The 16,666-nt window shown below is 40.1% G+C and overlaps 1 protein-coding gene across 1 annotated transcript; it reads left to right on the forward strand.

The window, feature by feature from the left end:
• Positions 1–507: 507 nt before the first annotated feature.
• Positions 508–15,904, forward strand: PPP1CC (protein phosphatase 1 catalytic subunit gamma). The gene is made up of 7 exons (XM_063351181.1): positions 508–697; positions 9,614–9,745; positions 10,996–11,226; positions 12,830–12,934; positions 13,945–14,168; positions 14,656–14,790; positions 15,222–15,904. Exons 1-7 carry the CDS (start codon positions 643–645, stop codon positions 15,309–15,311), a joined length of 972 nt encoding a protein of 323 aa, XP_063207251.1. The 5' UTR covers positions 508–642; the 3' UTR covers positions 15,312–15,904.
• Positions 15,905–16,666: the final 762 nt, after the last annotated feature.

A 16,666-nucleotide genomic window follows, 5' to 3' on the forward strand; every position in this document is an offset into this window, starting at 1 on the left:
TTCACCCTGTTTTAGGCCTGGGGAAGCAGCCATTACACAGAGGGGAAGCACACCCCTCATGCCCACTGCCTCACACCGAGCTGCCGCCTCACGGGTCGTGGCAACAGAGCCTCTCAGCGGGTCCTATGAGGAGGCAACACTGACAGAAGCCCGACCCCAGCCACCGCCTCCCGCCATCGGCGGAAGCCAAACGGCCCGCTAGCCCAGCTCGCGGCCAGGTTTCAACGGACGGAGCCCGGGCCTTGTGACAGCTCCGACGCCGGGAGGCGGCACCGCCGCACTATTTCACCTCCCGTGAGCGGAAGCATCCCGCGAGCGCGGAACGGCGGCAGTGAGTTCCCCGCCCCGCTCTTCCCGCCCGGCCTATAAAGGGTTTCCGGTGAGCCGCGTCGCGCTCGTAGTATCCGTGCGCCGGGCGAGCTCGATGAGGAGACGGCGGCCATTTTGTTCAGTGCTGGGTCTCTGCTGAGACCGGCGGTCGAGGGGGGGGCGGGGGGGGAAGAGAGAGAGGGAAGAAGGAGAGTGGGGAGGAGAGAAGGAAGGGGAAAAACGAGACAGAACGAGGAGAGAAGTCGGGCCGTTCAAGCAGCGAGCGGAGGGAGGGGAGCCGCGGGGAGGGGTCCGCCGGGCCGCTGAGAGGCGATGGCGGATATAGACAAGCTCAACATCGACAGCATCATCCAACGGCTGCTGGAGGGTGAGGGTCCGGGAAGGCATGGGGCGGGTGGCCGTGGGGTGGGTGGCGGCCGGGCCGGTGCCCGGGAGCCCGTCCATGCGGCGCCTTCGTGGTCCCACCTCAGCCACCGCCGCGGGGGATGCACCGCGTCCTGCCCGCCCGGTGGGGTCGGGGGGGGACCAAAATGGAGGGGCGCCGAGGCGCTTTGTCTTCCTGGGGCTCGTCTCCGCCGTCGCCCCGGGCGGCTCTGGCCTTCAGCCCCAACTTGTCCCTCAGACCATGTGTTTCCGAGCCCTTCCTGGCCTCCGATCCCCTCTGAGCTCCCGGTGCGGCGTTGGGACCAGCCGGCTGCCCTCCTTCTCCTCCCCTGCAGCTCTAAGGAGATGCTTAATTTAGTGTTATTTTCGTAAGAAAGAGTTAAAAAAAACCCTGGGGTGTTGTCTTGCCTTCCACACGTGCACATGAGGTCTGTGCTTGGCTGGGTAGTCGTAGGGCTCTGGAAATAAGACCTAGCGTGTTTAAAGAGTCTGTTGAGGCAGCTTTTCAGAAAGTCGGGAGGAGACTTGCATGGCTTTCAGGATACCGTGGTTTTAGCTTTGATGGGCTGCTTGCATTAATGCTACTGTAGGACTTTGGCTCTTAATTCGTAACATATGGTGTCTTTTTAGGTGCGAATAAAGGGTTGGGTTTTGGCGTTTCAGACAGTTTGTGGAGGGGCTTATTGTCTTGTGTTGTCAGTGGTTTGGATTGAAGAGAGTTGCATGGGAGTTTCTAAATCAAAGGAGGACTTCAAAGTTGCAGGGGGTGTCTTCGGCATCATGCCTTCAGTTGCAGGGGTCGGGACTGGACTAGAATTATCGATTTATCTTTCTTAGGGCAAAAGGCTAAGAAGTAGTCAATGGCAAATTTTCTTGCAGGCATCAAGGAAAATCATAATTATTCAGAGAAGGAAGCTAGCCTGATCCAGCCTCATTTCACATATGTCAGGGTGGGCATCTCATCTGGACTTAGGCTTGAAGAGCTTGGTCAGGGATTTAACTTTTTTCCATTTGGCACAAAGTCATCTGAGATGTTGCTGAGAGAAATGGTGAAGAAATGTGTTCCAGCTATATTACACCCTTTCCTTCTTACGAGATTTTGCTTGTGTAATGACTTGGATAGCAAAAGGTCAGGCAGAGGAACAATACAGCTACTCCAGAAATGATTTGGAGTTAAAAATCCTGTAGATGTATTACGGGATTATTGAACTAGAATAAGTAAAAGTAAATAGGGCTTTTCCTCTGATCCGTTTTGGGTTTTGCCTGTTACGAATTTAAACTGCCCTGGTTTAAATTATTTAAAGGCTTCCCTTCATTAATTTAGACCACGATTTTCCTGAAACTCTAGTAGTACAATTTGTAGATGTCAGCTCCTGTATTCATACGTTTGGCGTCATATTAATGTATGCCCCGTTTTATTGCAGGTGTTAGTTACAATTCTTACTTGATTTCCCCTAGTGTAATTAGGGCAGTTTTCTCAAAGTCTAAGTTCTTAATATCAAAGACATGGAATAAGATAATCCTGGAAAGATATTTGAATTATTTCTCTTGTTTAAAGTTTCAAAAAGTAGTAAGATGTACTCTGTCACTATGTTACATTCTTACCCAGCTTATATCTGTATTATACGTTTGGAGGAGATGGGAGTTCATAAATCAGACTTCAGAAAGCTTTCTGACAAGATCTCTTCAGAGATGGTTCATGCAACTAAAGATGTTACCTGAGGTTGCATCAGCTGCCAGAACTGAAATTAAATTTTTTCCTTTATTGACATTTCAGCTGGGATTTTGGATTCCTTGAGGCAATGATTGTCTTTTAAATATTTAAAACAATTACCAGTGTTAGTAACCTATGCTAGTGCTTTTTCGTTGCTTATTAAATGCCTATTATAAACATCTTTGCCAGACGGAGTAATGATTGACCTTTGTGGCATTCTGTCATTTTTATTTTTTTTTCCAGAAAGGGCAAAATGATATGTCATTTTAGCAAACATGCATTTTTGATTGAGTGCTAAATTGTGTGAATTACTGTGTAAATGCCATTCTCTTTGGAGAGACTCATCCTTTCCCTGAAATTACTACAGTCTGGCTACATAGGTGACTGGACTGAACTTCCAAGGTGGAGATCTGCATGGAGGGAAAAAACTATCTGAAGTATGTGTAAGGATTCTCATCCTACTTAGATTTGGAGCAAAAAAAGAAATTATTTTTTGGTGTGGTTCTCGTAGAACAACTGCATAGTGTTAGTTATACAAAGTCTGGTGTGCCTGTACCAGAACTCTGTTTCAAGTGATAACCTTTTCAGACAAGGTTGCACACAGATTAAAATCATACTCAAGCATGAAAACACTGCAAAACCTGTTTTAATAATCAGATTACTCAAACTGAGTTGCCCAAATCTTTGTGCAAGCTTTGATTTTTAGAGAAATTTGTTATTTGATTACAGCTGTCTTTAAACTGTATACTTACATATTTTTGTAACAGTTAACTTCAGGTGATTTTGCTAGTAAAGTGCAAATGATGTAACAGGGGGCGTTATCCCCTTTTAAAGGTAATAAATGCAAGTATTAAGGAGATATGTGGCGAAATATTTCAAATCAGTGAGAAAATATGGTTAAGCAGGTATTTGTGTTTTATAATATGCCTTAGCATTGCACTGTTGGAAGGGACCAAGAGAGCTACGCCATTAGTGAATTTAGTCTAATGGTTGAGGTGAAGTGGTTCAAGGGTGAATAATAAGTTACTCTTGCTTTTGTTCTTAATATAGGGCATTAATAATGTATTTGTGAGGGGGTTTTTACTTGCTTTCTGTACTGACTTCTCTGATCAAATTACATTATTCTTACTTGTCCCCCAGATGCTTTTCCACCCAGATTAGGCTAGTTAGCTGAAACTATTATTTTGAACTTTAAAAGGCCTGGAAGTACATATTCAGCTTCTCATTCTAAGGTAAATATTTGAAGAGTCTGTCTTGCTCCAAATGTTTATAGTACAGAGCCATTTGGCATTGAAATGTCAGGAAAAAAAGATAATTTTTCGGTAACATTATTCTCAGCCTTAGAAGGACTTACAGTGAAAACATTGAACATACTGATTTTTTTTTTGCTGTAATTGAATTTATATTTGTTACTTTCCTTACTACTGGGGTTTTGTTCTGCTAGGAACAATTTCATGAGTACAAGTTCTCTAATTTTGCCACTTCTAGTAACTGTACTAACAATAATTTTCACAAGAATAAGGCTTCTAAAGTATAGTAAATGACAGCATTGAAATATTTCGTAAGTGTCCCTGATAGTGGATAAAGGCTCAAATATTTATGGAACTAACTCACTTTACTGAGGAGTAAGAAGGGGCAAACCTGAGAGTGAATTACTCTCCTAGGAGGAGTATTGTAGGCACTAACTTCGTGGTTCTGAGCTTGTGGCTGAGCATGTCTGCTAAGCCAAAACTGCCAGTAGAAAAGAAGATGCTAGAAAAGCTCCCCGTAAGATGAAAAATCAGTGGCACGGTCATGGAAAGGGTTCCAGGAAATGGCAGCGTTCCTGCTCAGCACCAGGCAAAGAATGAGTGACAAATCCCGAGATTCCCTGAGTGTGAGCATGGCTTCCTTTCCGTGTCATGTCAGATGTTCTCCCTATAACTTAAGCAACTTATCCGTTTCCTTCATCTAGCACGTTGGCAGTTTTTCACAGATTAAGTAGGGTCTGGTTTGAAAATGGAGCTCATAGTAACATATCTAGAAAACAAGATTGAAATGTACTAGTCTTACCATGGTAATGATAAATAACAGGGTAAAATAACACAATTTCAACATACCTATGTGGAACCCAAGTTGAATTACATTTTTCAAAATCTTTTCTGTGCTGCAGCCTCTGCAAACGCTATTAACAGAAAACTAAGTAATGAATGGAGGCTACTTTGGATAAAGCCATGTGAGGCTAGAATGGTGATAGCCATTATGAAAGCTGAAATCCTGGTTAGTGCGCTAAAATCGGCAAAAAGACTCCAAATCCTCAAACTTTCCTGTTTGTACACCCACAGATTTCTATTCCCGGTAAAGCCTGTTGTATAGCTGTCAAGGAGATATTCTCTCTAATTTGCTTTAAATGGGGAAAGAGTTATTAAAAATAGTTGAGTCAAAGAGTATGGATAAACTAATGCTGACATTAGAGAAGACTATTTCTTGCAAATGCAGGGTTCGGATTTTTTTTTTTACATTTCCTGCTAAATACAGCAATGATGAGTCTGAAGGCTTGCTTTCTGTTTAGCTTCATATACTGAGATATGTCTGTGTCTGATTCTCACAGATGTTAATCTGAAATGTGGTTAGATTTCACTTGTTGATGAGTTGGGATACTACCATAAAGTTTTTAATAGACAAGCAGCACTTTTTGACCTCAGACCATATAATTTTCCATAGTTTGTGCAGCTTAATGTTAATTGTTTCCTGCTGTGTTGCAGCAGTTTCTAATAATGGGAAATAGTTCTCCATTTGGAAGATGAGGATTAGATTCCTATCACTGCTGTGGATCCAAATAAGTTGGTTAAATTCCGTGTCTGTTGCCCAGTCAGTGAAGTGGAGGAATTTGTCATCTCTGAGTATTAGTGATCAGCGTGAGTACCTGTTGCTATGAAGCTCTCTCCAGTGTGGAAGTATGTTACAGGATGAAAATTTTGCAGTCATGCAGAATCTTCTGTTTGATAGTGCTATTGTGAACTTTTGTTGTACTAAAAAGTAGACTAAAACAACTTCTTTTTAGAGGCTTGGGCACTGAGGAGTTGCTTTTCAGTTTCAATTTTGAATTTGAAATGATCTGATCAAAGTTGGTAATGCCTGCAGTAAAGTAAAACCTTTTTTATATCAACCACTTTCAAGTTATTTATTCCCTTTGTGCCTATGGTGCAAAACTGAATGTGAAACTGTCATCAGGAACTGCTAAAAACAAGATTAAAAACAACCTGCAGTATTTTTGGAAATGTCTCTAGGACTGCAGACATCTGAATGTAAAATATGGTAAAACTGGGGGAATGTTTAATAAGCCAAAAAATGAACTGACCTGCTGATAGACTATTTTCTTTACAACATTTTCTGTACAAGAACTTGATTCTAGCCACTTCACTTGACAGCAATTTCTGCCTCTTCTTTTAATGCAATATTGGAGGAAAATGAGGTGTTTGGATCACTGAAATTTCTAGTATTTTTTAATATTCTGCTATTTTTGGATCCATTCCTAAGTATCTGTCCCTTTCATATGAACCTTGAATGAGGTAATACCCATTCTGTAATAGCATAGGTAAAGGATTGTGTGGCACCAGACTGAGCATTGAGGAATGCTAGTGATGGGAAGTGGTATAGAAGCCTGTTGTACTGTACATGCATGTGGTCGTCTGACTGTTACGTTCTAGATCCCACAGTTCTTGACCCACTTACCCTTCGCAAAGAAATGTATAAAAGTTGTCCTGGGTGTCAGGTGGTGTTTTGACTCCTGGCAGCTGCAGCTAAGCTTTGTTCTAGCTCTGTTTGCTTGCACCAAAATGACAGGGGTGCCATGAAGTTCTTGCTCTTCCTTTTACTTCCTCCCCCACCCCCCCCCCACCCCCGCTGGGCGGCTGCTGTCGTACTGCGCTCACCTCTCTTAATAGTGCACCTTCATTTTAGAGTTGGTATCTGTTGTTGCTTTCCAGCAGTTTTCCTTCTTGACTTGGAAAGCAATGTTAATTTTCCTAGTTGGAACCGATGTTCAAGTCAGTATCTCTTCAGAGATCATACAGACTCCAGGGAGGGATCATTTCTGTAGTCTTTTCCATCCAGTGGAGAGCTTATTTTTCCAAAACTTCTCATACTTGTGCAGTGGCGAAGATTTTACTTGTTAGAAGACTACCCAGACTGGACATTGAAATTCAAGCTCTCGAAAAATGATTTTTAAGAACAGGAGCATCTCTGCCTGAAAGAGGATAGGAATATATTACTGTCTGGAAATAGCACAGCAATATGTTGAGACAAGACATAAATAAAATATTATTTGAAATGGGCTGACTTTTTTCTTCACCTGATGAATCTTTAGCGTGTTCCACTGTCAGTTCCACACTGTCATTTCTGAGAGAGGCTATTTTTTATGCATTGAAAGAACAAATGTGCATGTACAGTACTATTGAGCTGCTCTTTTGACTTTATGACCAAGCTGCCAATTAGTATTGTACTGTCTGATCTCTACAAGCTGCCTTGTTTTTGTCCAAAGCAGAGAAAAGAAACTGTAAACACCACATATTTTTTCATAGGGTATTATTTTTGCCTTTCTTAGTGGACTAAGTAACTTGAAGACTCGGAGAAATCTTTTAAGAAGTCATTCAGACTGAGCATCCTGCATTTCCTTGCCAGCTCTTTCATTGTGGATGACAAAATCCTTGCACTAAAAATATAGATTCCTCAAACCAGCATGCACTTCTGCATACTTGATTCTTCTGAAGCCAAAAATATTTTTCCCAGCTTTTCAGGATATGTAGGTCAATGTTAGAAGAAATTGAACACTCTCCTTTCTTCTGTGCCAATTCCATGTTGGATGAAAGTGGTCAAAATGTCATTGGCAAGGCACCATGCTACAGAACTGAATCAAATTGTCCTATTCTTCTTTCATCCTTCTGGTATCTGTGATAGTGAATTTGTGAATTGCATCAGAGCATTATTTGATCTTGTCAGGGTTTTCTACAAGCAGATGACTAAGACTGCATGAAGATTATACTGGTTCAATGAAAGTATATTGGAGAAACATAGGAAATTTGTATCTGAAACAGTCAGTTTTCAGATTTTCATTTAATCCTCAGCAAAAATGAATGCATATGCTTTATTCATGAGCTTTAGTGACTCAGTGCATTACGTAGTCTGTATAATTTTTATGCTTCTTAATTTATGGATGTGAGATACAGAGTTTGGTTTTAGCAATTTCTAACCAGACCGTATCATGGAAAGTTAGATTATTTCTTTTGGCTTCTCAGAAAACTAAATGCAAGTATATTGTATTATCTCAAAAACAAAGTTGAATTGTAGGGGAAAATTTAACATTTATAATTCAGCCAGCTGATCACTTTATACTGTGAATTTCTGTTCTTTATTGCTTCTGGATATTTGGCATTTTGAGTAACTTGCTCATTGCTCAGGAGTGTTTGGAAAATTACTGTATGGATGAAAAGCTTCATGCCTGATAAACTGCAGTGACAAAGATTTAACTTTCATTTATATGCTTCATTACTTTGAATATTTTAATGGAAGACATGAAGTTTAGTGGTAATTCCCAGTGTTGCTGTGTAATGTCAGCTTTGAGTGATAATACATAGGCAGTGAATAATAAAGAAGCATGTATTGCTTGAAAGATAGCATTATTAAAGCTGTGACTTTTGACCTACAATTAACTTAATGTCACTGTTGGTATACATTGTAATTTGAACTAAAGTTTAATTTTGAAGCTTGCTTGAGGAAAAGTTGTGTGGTTTAGGGTCTTGTCAGTGATTCTGTAGGGCAGCCTGTGCCACCATGACTAGGGTCTCTGGGAGTCAGTATGAAGGGTAGAATTGTTTTGGTTGTAACACTGTAAGTGCTGGTAGAGATTGTGTCCAATGACGCTTGATTTTATGGATGGGTATTATACAACCATTTTATTCTCGATCTAGATAAGATGCATGCTGACTGAGCAATGTTCTCTACTCTTGATCAGAGGCTTGTACAAAAGTAGGAAAGTTCTGTGCTAATGAGAAACTGTAATCCCTTTGGAAGACAACTGGTTTCGTTCTTACTTTTTCTAAAACATGCCCCCTGCCTGCCCCCCCACCAGTGTTTTCCTACTGCAGTTCTCACTTCTTGATTTCATGTAGTGCAAGGCCCACAGTGACAGTACAGAGATTAGAGTCATCTGTACCTTCCAGATATCTCACTCTGAGGTTAAACAGTGTCAAGGGCATTAGACTGAAATGCTATCTAAGAGGTGATTTAGAAATTCAGAAAGGTAATATTGCATAGGTTCTTGTGTTTGAAAGGATGTGGAGCTTGTTGCTTGTGTTTTTTGGATGTAAAGACCAAGCCTTTTTGGATAAGAGCGTATATTCTTCAGTCTCAATACCATATGGGTTGCACACAGTAGGTCACCTGACTAGGCAATGTTACCAGTGTAGTGATTTTGTTTCTGGAAGTGTTGTCAGGCTGTTTCCAGGCATCTGAGGCTAAAGTTCTGAGGTCTGAGGCTGGGAGGTAGATCTACTACTAGCTTGTCTTGCTGTACTCAAAGGCAATGATAAGAAGACAAGTTTTGTCATTGTGATCCAAAAATGTTTCTTTATGTATAGTTCTGACCTAATCATATGCTTGTTTTTCTTCCATGTTTGCTAACTGCAGTCTAGAATGGGGCAGTACAGTATTTATTGGTACCGTAGTCTTGTTTGTTTAGATACTGTCTTAGGCAAGGTTATATGGTAGTTTTCTGGAAGCTTGCACATATGAGCTATGATATTGATGATTAAATAGGAGACTTTCTTTTCTCAAGTTCACACAGCTTTCCAGAGAACAAGTGTATAACTGCTTCACTTTAAAAAAATAAAATAATAATACATATATATAGTCACATTGTCCAAGGTAGGTTTTATAATTAAATAGGACTAAACTGATGCTATTTAAAATGTGTCATTTAACGGGGGAAGTGTAGAGCCATGAGTTCTGTTAAATGAAAGTAACATACAACTGAAACAGAACACGCTACCCTTTCTCTGGTAACACAGCAGTGCAGTTTCACCTCAGCAGACTGATACTACCCTGTTATCTTCTCATTCTGTATTACAGTGGCATTTAGTCAGGCTCTTAAAATAACATTGGGGATGTTGTTGATTTTGATAACTGACTTCTGACTCCTCCTGACAGTGCGAGGATCAAAACCAGGCAAAAATGTTCAACTTCAAGAGAATGAAATTAGAGGACTGTGCTTGAAATCCAGAGAAATCTTTCTGAGTCAGCCTATTCTACTAGAACTTGAAGCTCCACTGAAAATATGTGGTGAGTACTGAGATTATGATTTGATGCCTGGGGGGACAGGGGTGCCAGGTAAATGCAGACCTTAAGCAGAGGACAAATGCCAGATGCTCCTGTCACTTATTAATAGTGGAACTAATAAACAAAGGGAAGATAAAACCCTGCTGCATGCTTAGGGTGGAGGAGTTGAGGAAAAGGTAACAAACATAGGAACTGGAGTGGGGACCAAAATAATCCAAACACAAAAAGTAACTGGTCCAGTTTCACCAGGCCTCTTGGGGAGGGGATTCACATGAAGCTTTGGAAAGGAGTTTTTGTATCAATGAAATAATGTTTGTCCTAGTCATGACTAAACAAGGGGAAACAAAGGAGAACTACAGTAGTTTATTGTAGCTGCTATTCAGAGTTGAACAGTGGTTTGACAATATTTTAAAATCCTTCTGGAAACTTAGATTTCTGTACTGTTTCTGGGAATTACCTTCTAGTTTGGTTTCACTGTACTTGTACACAGTGGTGCTCATTTTGCACACACACATACACATGTAGTTATGCTAAAAGAATGAAGAATGTCAAAATAAAAGCCTCAATAAATGCACTTTAAAAAGCTTCCAGCAAACGGTATCTTATCGTACTCTAACATTGAGGATTTACTTCAAATTGAAGTAGCTTGTTCAGTATTTATAACATTGGTAGTCTAAAACCATGATTTAGTGTTCTGCTTGTCAGAAACAAATCCATGATTTAAATCAAGGACAGAAATGCCAGTTTCATTTTTGTACAACCTCACTGCTAGAATTTGAATTACTAGTTGTGTCAAGAATGCACCAGAGATAGTACAAAGGAAAGCAAGTTCCCCAGGTGGTCAGTTTTCCATCAGTATTAGTAATGTTGTGTGGAAATACCAACACTGAGGTAAAGGTTCCTGATCTCACAGCCATTACTAGTCAAGTAAAGGGTTTAACTGGATGTCAGATTTTCATTTGAACATGCACTTGGTTTCTTGAAATCTTGATTTTGTTTTAGACGCGTATGAATATTTTTAAGTAGCTACATACTTCATCTTAGTGCAGTTAACCATTACGTTACATAGGTGTCAAACTTCAGAATGTGATCATTTTATATAAGATAAACTGTAATTTTTAATTGTGTTGTGCGCAGTATCTAACTGCAAGCTTTTTTCTTTCTGAAGTGTCATGTATTTGTTCTTTCTCTAGATTCAATCAAAGAATGTAGCAAAGAGTCACTTATATGTTGCTTCTGAATACTATTTACAGGTGACATCCATGGACAGTACTATGACTTGCTTCGGCTCTTTGAATATGGAGGTTTTCCACCAGAAAGCAACTACCTGTTCCTTGGTGATTATGTTGACAGAGGAAAACAGTCTTTAGAAACAATTTGTCTTCTATTGGCCTACAAAATTAAATATCCAGAGAATTTTTTCCTCCTCAGAGGGAACCATGAATGTGCCAGCATCAATAGAATTTATGGGTTTTATGATGAATGTAAGTAATAGTGATGATGTGTGCATCTTTGGCTTGGGAAGGCAGGGTAGGAGGTGCTAGTGTTGTGGTGTTAATGGTTCTTTCCTAACTTGCAGTTCCCTTTGGGCACTTCAGGGGGGCCCTTAGCCTGTTGTGCTAAGGGAAACATGTCCTTTCCCTAATCGTATTGGAGTCCAGTCCTCACAGTACAAAGCAGCATGCAAGTGGGTAATTTTATTTATTGGCTGCTATGTTAACTAACAGTTCTCACCAGTACATATTGTTGAAGTTCTTAAGATACGGTCATCTAATGAGAGATGAGAGAATTTTACTTGATGTGCCCTACAAAAGTTCACCTCTGTTTCTTTCATGTGAGGGATGATGATGACACATGCTTGTGTTATAACTTAACATGGAGAATGGGCTGATCTTTACTGTGGTTATGTTAATGCTGCTTGCAATCTGTAACTTTGTAATGTTAAAAAAAAGACTTTGCCCTTCTCTGGATGCAGTACTGCTGTGTTGTGTGCTAGTTTTGTCCAAAACCAATATTTCCTTTGCTAAATGGGGCAAAGCATGTGTGAAGCCTTCAGTGTGATGCATGCTTGGATTGAGCACCAGATACTTGCTCTGTCAGTAGGTGGCTTCAGCTGCAGAAGTTGTTACTTGAACCAGTGCGTCAGCCTTTTAATGAAGAAATGTGCTTATATGTATTTGGCATCACGAGCACTCCATTTGAACAAATGTTGCTATGCAGTTAACGTACCAGCTCTGTCACTGCAGAATGCATTAAGGTCTATTGTGACAGAGACTGTATGTAGACATTACCCTGATATAACAAGTAATTTAGCTGTGAAGTAGAAGTGTATGTTCATGTTTCAAAAGATGTGACTTAATAAATCCAGGTAATGTAGAGGAGATTAAATTGTTAAACTAATTGTGCATTGAAGCATTCTCACAACTTGTGTTATGGGCCATACTTGGCTTGTAGCTTACAAGATGTACTTGCCATGTCTTGCTCTCCTTCGGTGAGGAAATAAAGATGGGTGGTATTTCAGAGTTGACTCCTCAGAGATTAATCACAGGCTTAGTCATATATCACAAATATGTTCAGAGTTCATATCTGTTGGAAGAGTCCCTGTGAAAGTAAAACTGTAGCAGTTTCATTTTTCAGTCCTGTTTCTTTGCGTAGAGAGACTTTAGGTGGCAAAGAACTAGCAGAAGTTTCAAGAAAATGTGCTTTCCAAGAATTGCTCTCTTCCCCTGAAAAAAAAAACAGCAAATGGCAGGGTTTTCTGAAGTGGATCAAATTCTCCAAGGGGTAATTTTCCAAAGCAAAGTTGGGACTGAAGAGTCTGGCTGCCAACAGTGGAATGTCGTTCTGTTGAACAGACTTGGGCTATCCTCAGAGCCGCTTCAGAGCACCCTGCCACACTGAAGGAGACCATTGCAACTTTCGTGGAAGCAATAAAGTGTATTAGTGGATATCAGAGAAGACAAATTGTGTGTAGGCTTTAATGCTAACTTGTTGCAAGTCTTAGTAAACTTAGGGCAGCCATATTAGGTTGGTTGTAGCTGTGTTAGAAAAGTATCTTGACTGTTTTTTCTCCAAAATGTCTTCTAGGTAAGAGGAGATACAACATTAAGCTGTGGAAAACCTTCACAGACTGTTTTAACTGTTTACCAATTGCAGCTATTGTGGATGAGAAAATATTCTGCTGTCATGGGGGTAAGTAACAGTTCTGTAGTTGATATTTGAGAAACTGTAATACCCTAGTATCAGTCATGGCAATTTCATGTTTATGTTTCTGAAGCTTCAAAACTTCAGGGATTTTTCTCTGACTTGGGTCAAGTATAAGATAGGGTTGAGCTTGATTAGTGTCAGGTTTGTGAATCATTGAGCTGGTAGTTTTGTAACTTCAGATACAATAATCTGCTTTCCCTTTTATACCAAAAGGCATATTTAATAGCATCTCCTTTTGAGTAAAAAATCCTTGTAGGTTTTTTTAGACTTACATGACTAGGAGTTTTACGAACATTCTGAAAATGTGCATTTTCATAGAATCATAGAATGGTTTGGGTTGAAAGGCACCTTTAAAGATCATTTAGTAGAATCCACACTGCCGTGGGCAGGGACATCTTTCACTAGATCAGGTTGCTCAAAGCCCCGTTCAACCTGGTGAGTTTGGAGTTCCATTTGTAGCAATTGGCTCTGTTATGCTATGTGATACCGCTTCGTGCAACTTTTCAAAGTAATAAAATACATATTGCACCTTAAATGCTTTATCACTTGCAAGTAATTACAGTTGCCCAGGGAGACGTATCAGTGAAAAATAGTATGGGGTCTGTTTGATGCTGTATTTCATCTTGCTAGGCCTGATCGTTAAAATAAACATATCCTGTGATTTCTAGTATTAATGCCTCTCTTACTTAGCAGCTCTTTTAACAGACATTTGCAAAATATTACAGTGAGATTATTGTAATCCTCTAAAATGTGGAAATAGCTTTGCTTATCTTGCTTCTAGTAAATCTTACAGAAAGTGACTTGTCTTCTGTTACAAAAGCTTTAAAACAAATGCTGGATTAAGAAAATGTCAGTTAACATTGCCACTGAATGACGTAAAATTGCAATGGTGAATCAGTTTGAATGCAAATTATTTTGGTCTTGAATTAATACCTCAGTCTTGCAGAGCAAAGTTGGACTAAAATGTGAACTGTCTGTGTCTTAACTCTGAACAGGTTTGTCACCAGACCTTCAGTCAATGGAACAAATAAGACGAATTATGCGCCCCACTGATGTACCAGATCAGGGTCTACTTTGTGATCTCTTGTGGTCTGACCCGGACAAGGATGTCTTAGGATGGGGTGAAAATGACAGAGGAGTGTCCTTCACTTTTGGTGCTGAAGTGGTTGCTAAGTTTCTCCATAAACATGATTTGGATCTCATATGTAGAGCTCATCAGGTATCTTAATTTTGTACATTAAACCATAGAATAATTCAGGTTCAGAGGGATCTGAGGTGGTCATCTGTTCCAACCCTACACACATGTACTCAACACAGGACAAACCGGTGTAAGCCTGACTGGCTGAGGGTCTTCTCCAGCCAAGTTTTAAATATATGCAAGGATTGAGATTTCACTGGCTCTGAACAACTTGTCCCAATGTTTAACAACCCTTGTAATGAACATTTTTTCCCTTAACACACATAAACTGAGTCTCTGATGCCTGAACAAGATTGTCTTGAGCCTAGCAGAATCCTGGTTTTCTTATTGCTAATGGACTCTGTTGCTGAACTGGATCCTGCAGTGGTCTTCCTGTTGTGGTATAAAAGTTAGGAACTCGTGTTCCTTAGTTGTAGACAGTTTTTTAACTGCTGGTTCTGTTAAAGCTGCTTTACATCTTGGCAGAAAGAAGTTGTCCAGTCTAATATTTCTGCTTTTCTCTCTAAAGGTTGTTGAAGATGGATATGAGTTTTTTGCAAAAAGGCAATTGGTAACTCTCTTTTCTGCCCCAAATTACTGTGGAGAGTTTGATAATGCGGGTGCCATGATGAGTGTGGATGAAACTCTAATGTGCTCTTTTCAGGTATGGTATCTGAAGATTTTACCTCCTACGTAGTGCAGTCACACTTAAATTTGCTCTAATTTGAATTGATCCTTTACTGTTACAAAACCGTAATGCTTGTGTCAAATAGATCTTTACAGATACCACATGTAGACAGGGCTGTGCTTGCACTCGTGTCTTCAAAAATGCGATAAGCCCTTGCTGGTGTGAGTAGGTGAACTGTTTTACCCTGCAATTAAATCATCCCAGCAAAGCTGTCAGCCTGTGTCCGTTGCCACGGGCTCTCAGATCAGCTACTCTAAGTTCTGTTGTAGCTGTGAGTAGGAAACATTTATTTATTGGCACATTTATGACTTGTCCAGCTGACCTGTATAATGCCTTTACTAGTGAATTAATTGCTTGTTTGTAAGAAAGCTAAAACTTCTTGCTAAGTGACCGCACTATCTTTTCAGATTTTGAAACCGGCAGAGAAAAAGAAGCCCAATTCCAGCAGACCTGTAACGCCTCCCAGGGGTATGATCACAAAACAAGCAAAGAAATAGTCACTTTGGCGCTGCCTTGTTGGGACTTGTATTATAGTATATAACCTCCATTTTTAAAACTGTAATGTGTACTGTTCAGCTTGCTCAAAATAGATAATGTGTTTGTGGTTTTCCTTTTGATTTGATGAATGGCATTTGCTGGTTGTAACAGCGAATGAAAGACTTTTCTCCCAGGAAAAGAGTTTTAAACTTCCCTTTCGTTGGTGTTACAGCTGTACACTCCACAGCATCTTATCCTGTCATTATGGGTAATTGTACAACTGACTTTCTGAATCTGTACAATGAGTAGTGTAAATGCTTGTTTTTCTTCTTTAGGATCTAAAGAGGGCACTAGTGTGCTGTGAGAGTAGAAATTTGTTACTGTCAGAAATCACATACTGTTTATACAAACCACTGTGAACTTTTTTTACGTTAAATTTTGTTTTAAAGGGATTGCATTTCTTTTAATGTCTTGTCATGTACACGTTAGTTTTATTGCTGTCAACATTAGAAATAACCTTCAACTTGCCAGCATCACTGGTATGATGTATATTTAATTCAGACACACATCCCCCTCCGTATACTTCAAATGACAATTAAAGCCATTATTTTAAGTGTTTGTGTCTTTCCTGAAGCCAAAGTTCGCTTAGAAAACTGTTCGTACACGACCCACCACGCAGAGTTGGCAGGGCTTTCCATTCACGCCTTCCTCCTGGAGACAAAAGGAAGTCCTGACTTGAAATAGCAAGTAGAAATGCTGTGCTGTTTATTCTATTCCTGGCAAAAGTAAACACATTTTTGTACAGTTTCCGTATGTTTGGATCAAGTGAACCGTTTTACAGGGGCATCGGTCCTGTGGCAGCCAGTGTCAGAAAGATGGGAGTTACGGAGATGGTTCTAGATCTGCCTGAATGGGCTCATGCGGTTTAGCCGAAGGACTTTGTTCTACAAAGAAACGTAGAAAATAGCTTGATAAGCCAACCAGAGGCGTTGATCTCGATCACCGGTTTATATAAATCTCTCACAGAATCTTGTTTTTTAAAAACTGTTAATCTTTTTTTGAACAGATAACAGTGTACAATACCATGTAGTGAAAATCACTTATTAAATGAAGAAATTGTTAAATCTTCTCAGTGTCAGTTTATCACAACATATACACTACTGCTATCAGAGGAGCTGACTTAGATAAATAAATTGTTCTGGAAACCCACAACTTCTTGGTTTGGATTTGTCTAAGCCGCAGGCACTGGAGGTACGTTTTTTAAACAGGAGTGTTGGATCCACACCTGTTTCTGGAGCTTTAATGCACATATTGCCCTTAAATACAGGCACCCTCCCACCAGAGGGGGTGGGCGCAGGCATGAAGCTACCAGAGC

Source organism: Chroicocephalus ridibundus, chromosome 13 (assembly GCF_963924245.1).
Source record: "Chroicocephalus ridibundus chromosome 13, bChrRid1.1, whole genome shotgun sequence".
NCBI classification, from domain to species: Eukaryota; Metazoa; Chordata; class Aves; order Charadriiformes; family Laridae; genus Chroicocephalus; species Chroicocephalus ridibundus.

Bases quoted from the DNA above. Each gene is read 5' to 3' on its own strand.
- PPP1CC (XM_063351181.1), top strand. From the start codon at position 643: ATGGCGGATATAGACAAGCTCAACATCGACAGCATCATCCAACGGCTG. The intron at 12,935-13,944 runs GTAAGTAACAGT...AACTCTGAACAG, and splicing joins AATATTCTGCTGTCATGGGG to GTTTGTCACCAGACCTTCAG. The intron at 14,791-15,221 runs GTATGGTATCTG...CTATCTTTTCAG, and splicing joins CTCTAATGTGCTCTTTTCAG to ATTTTGAAACCGGCAGAGAA.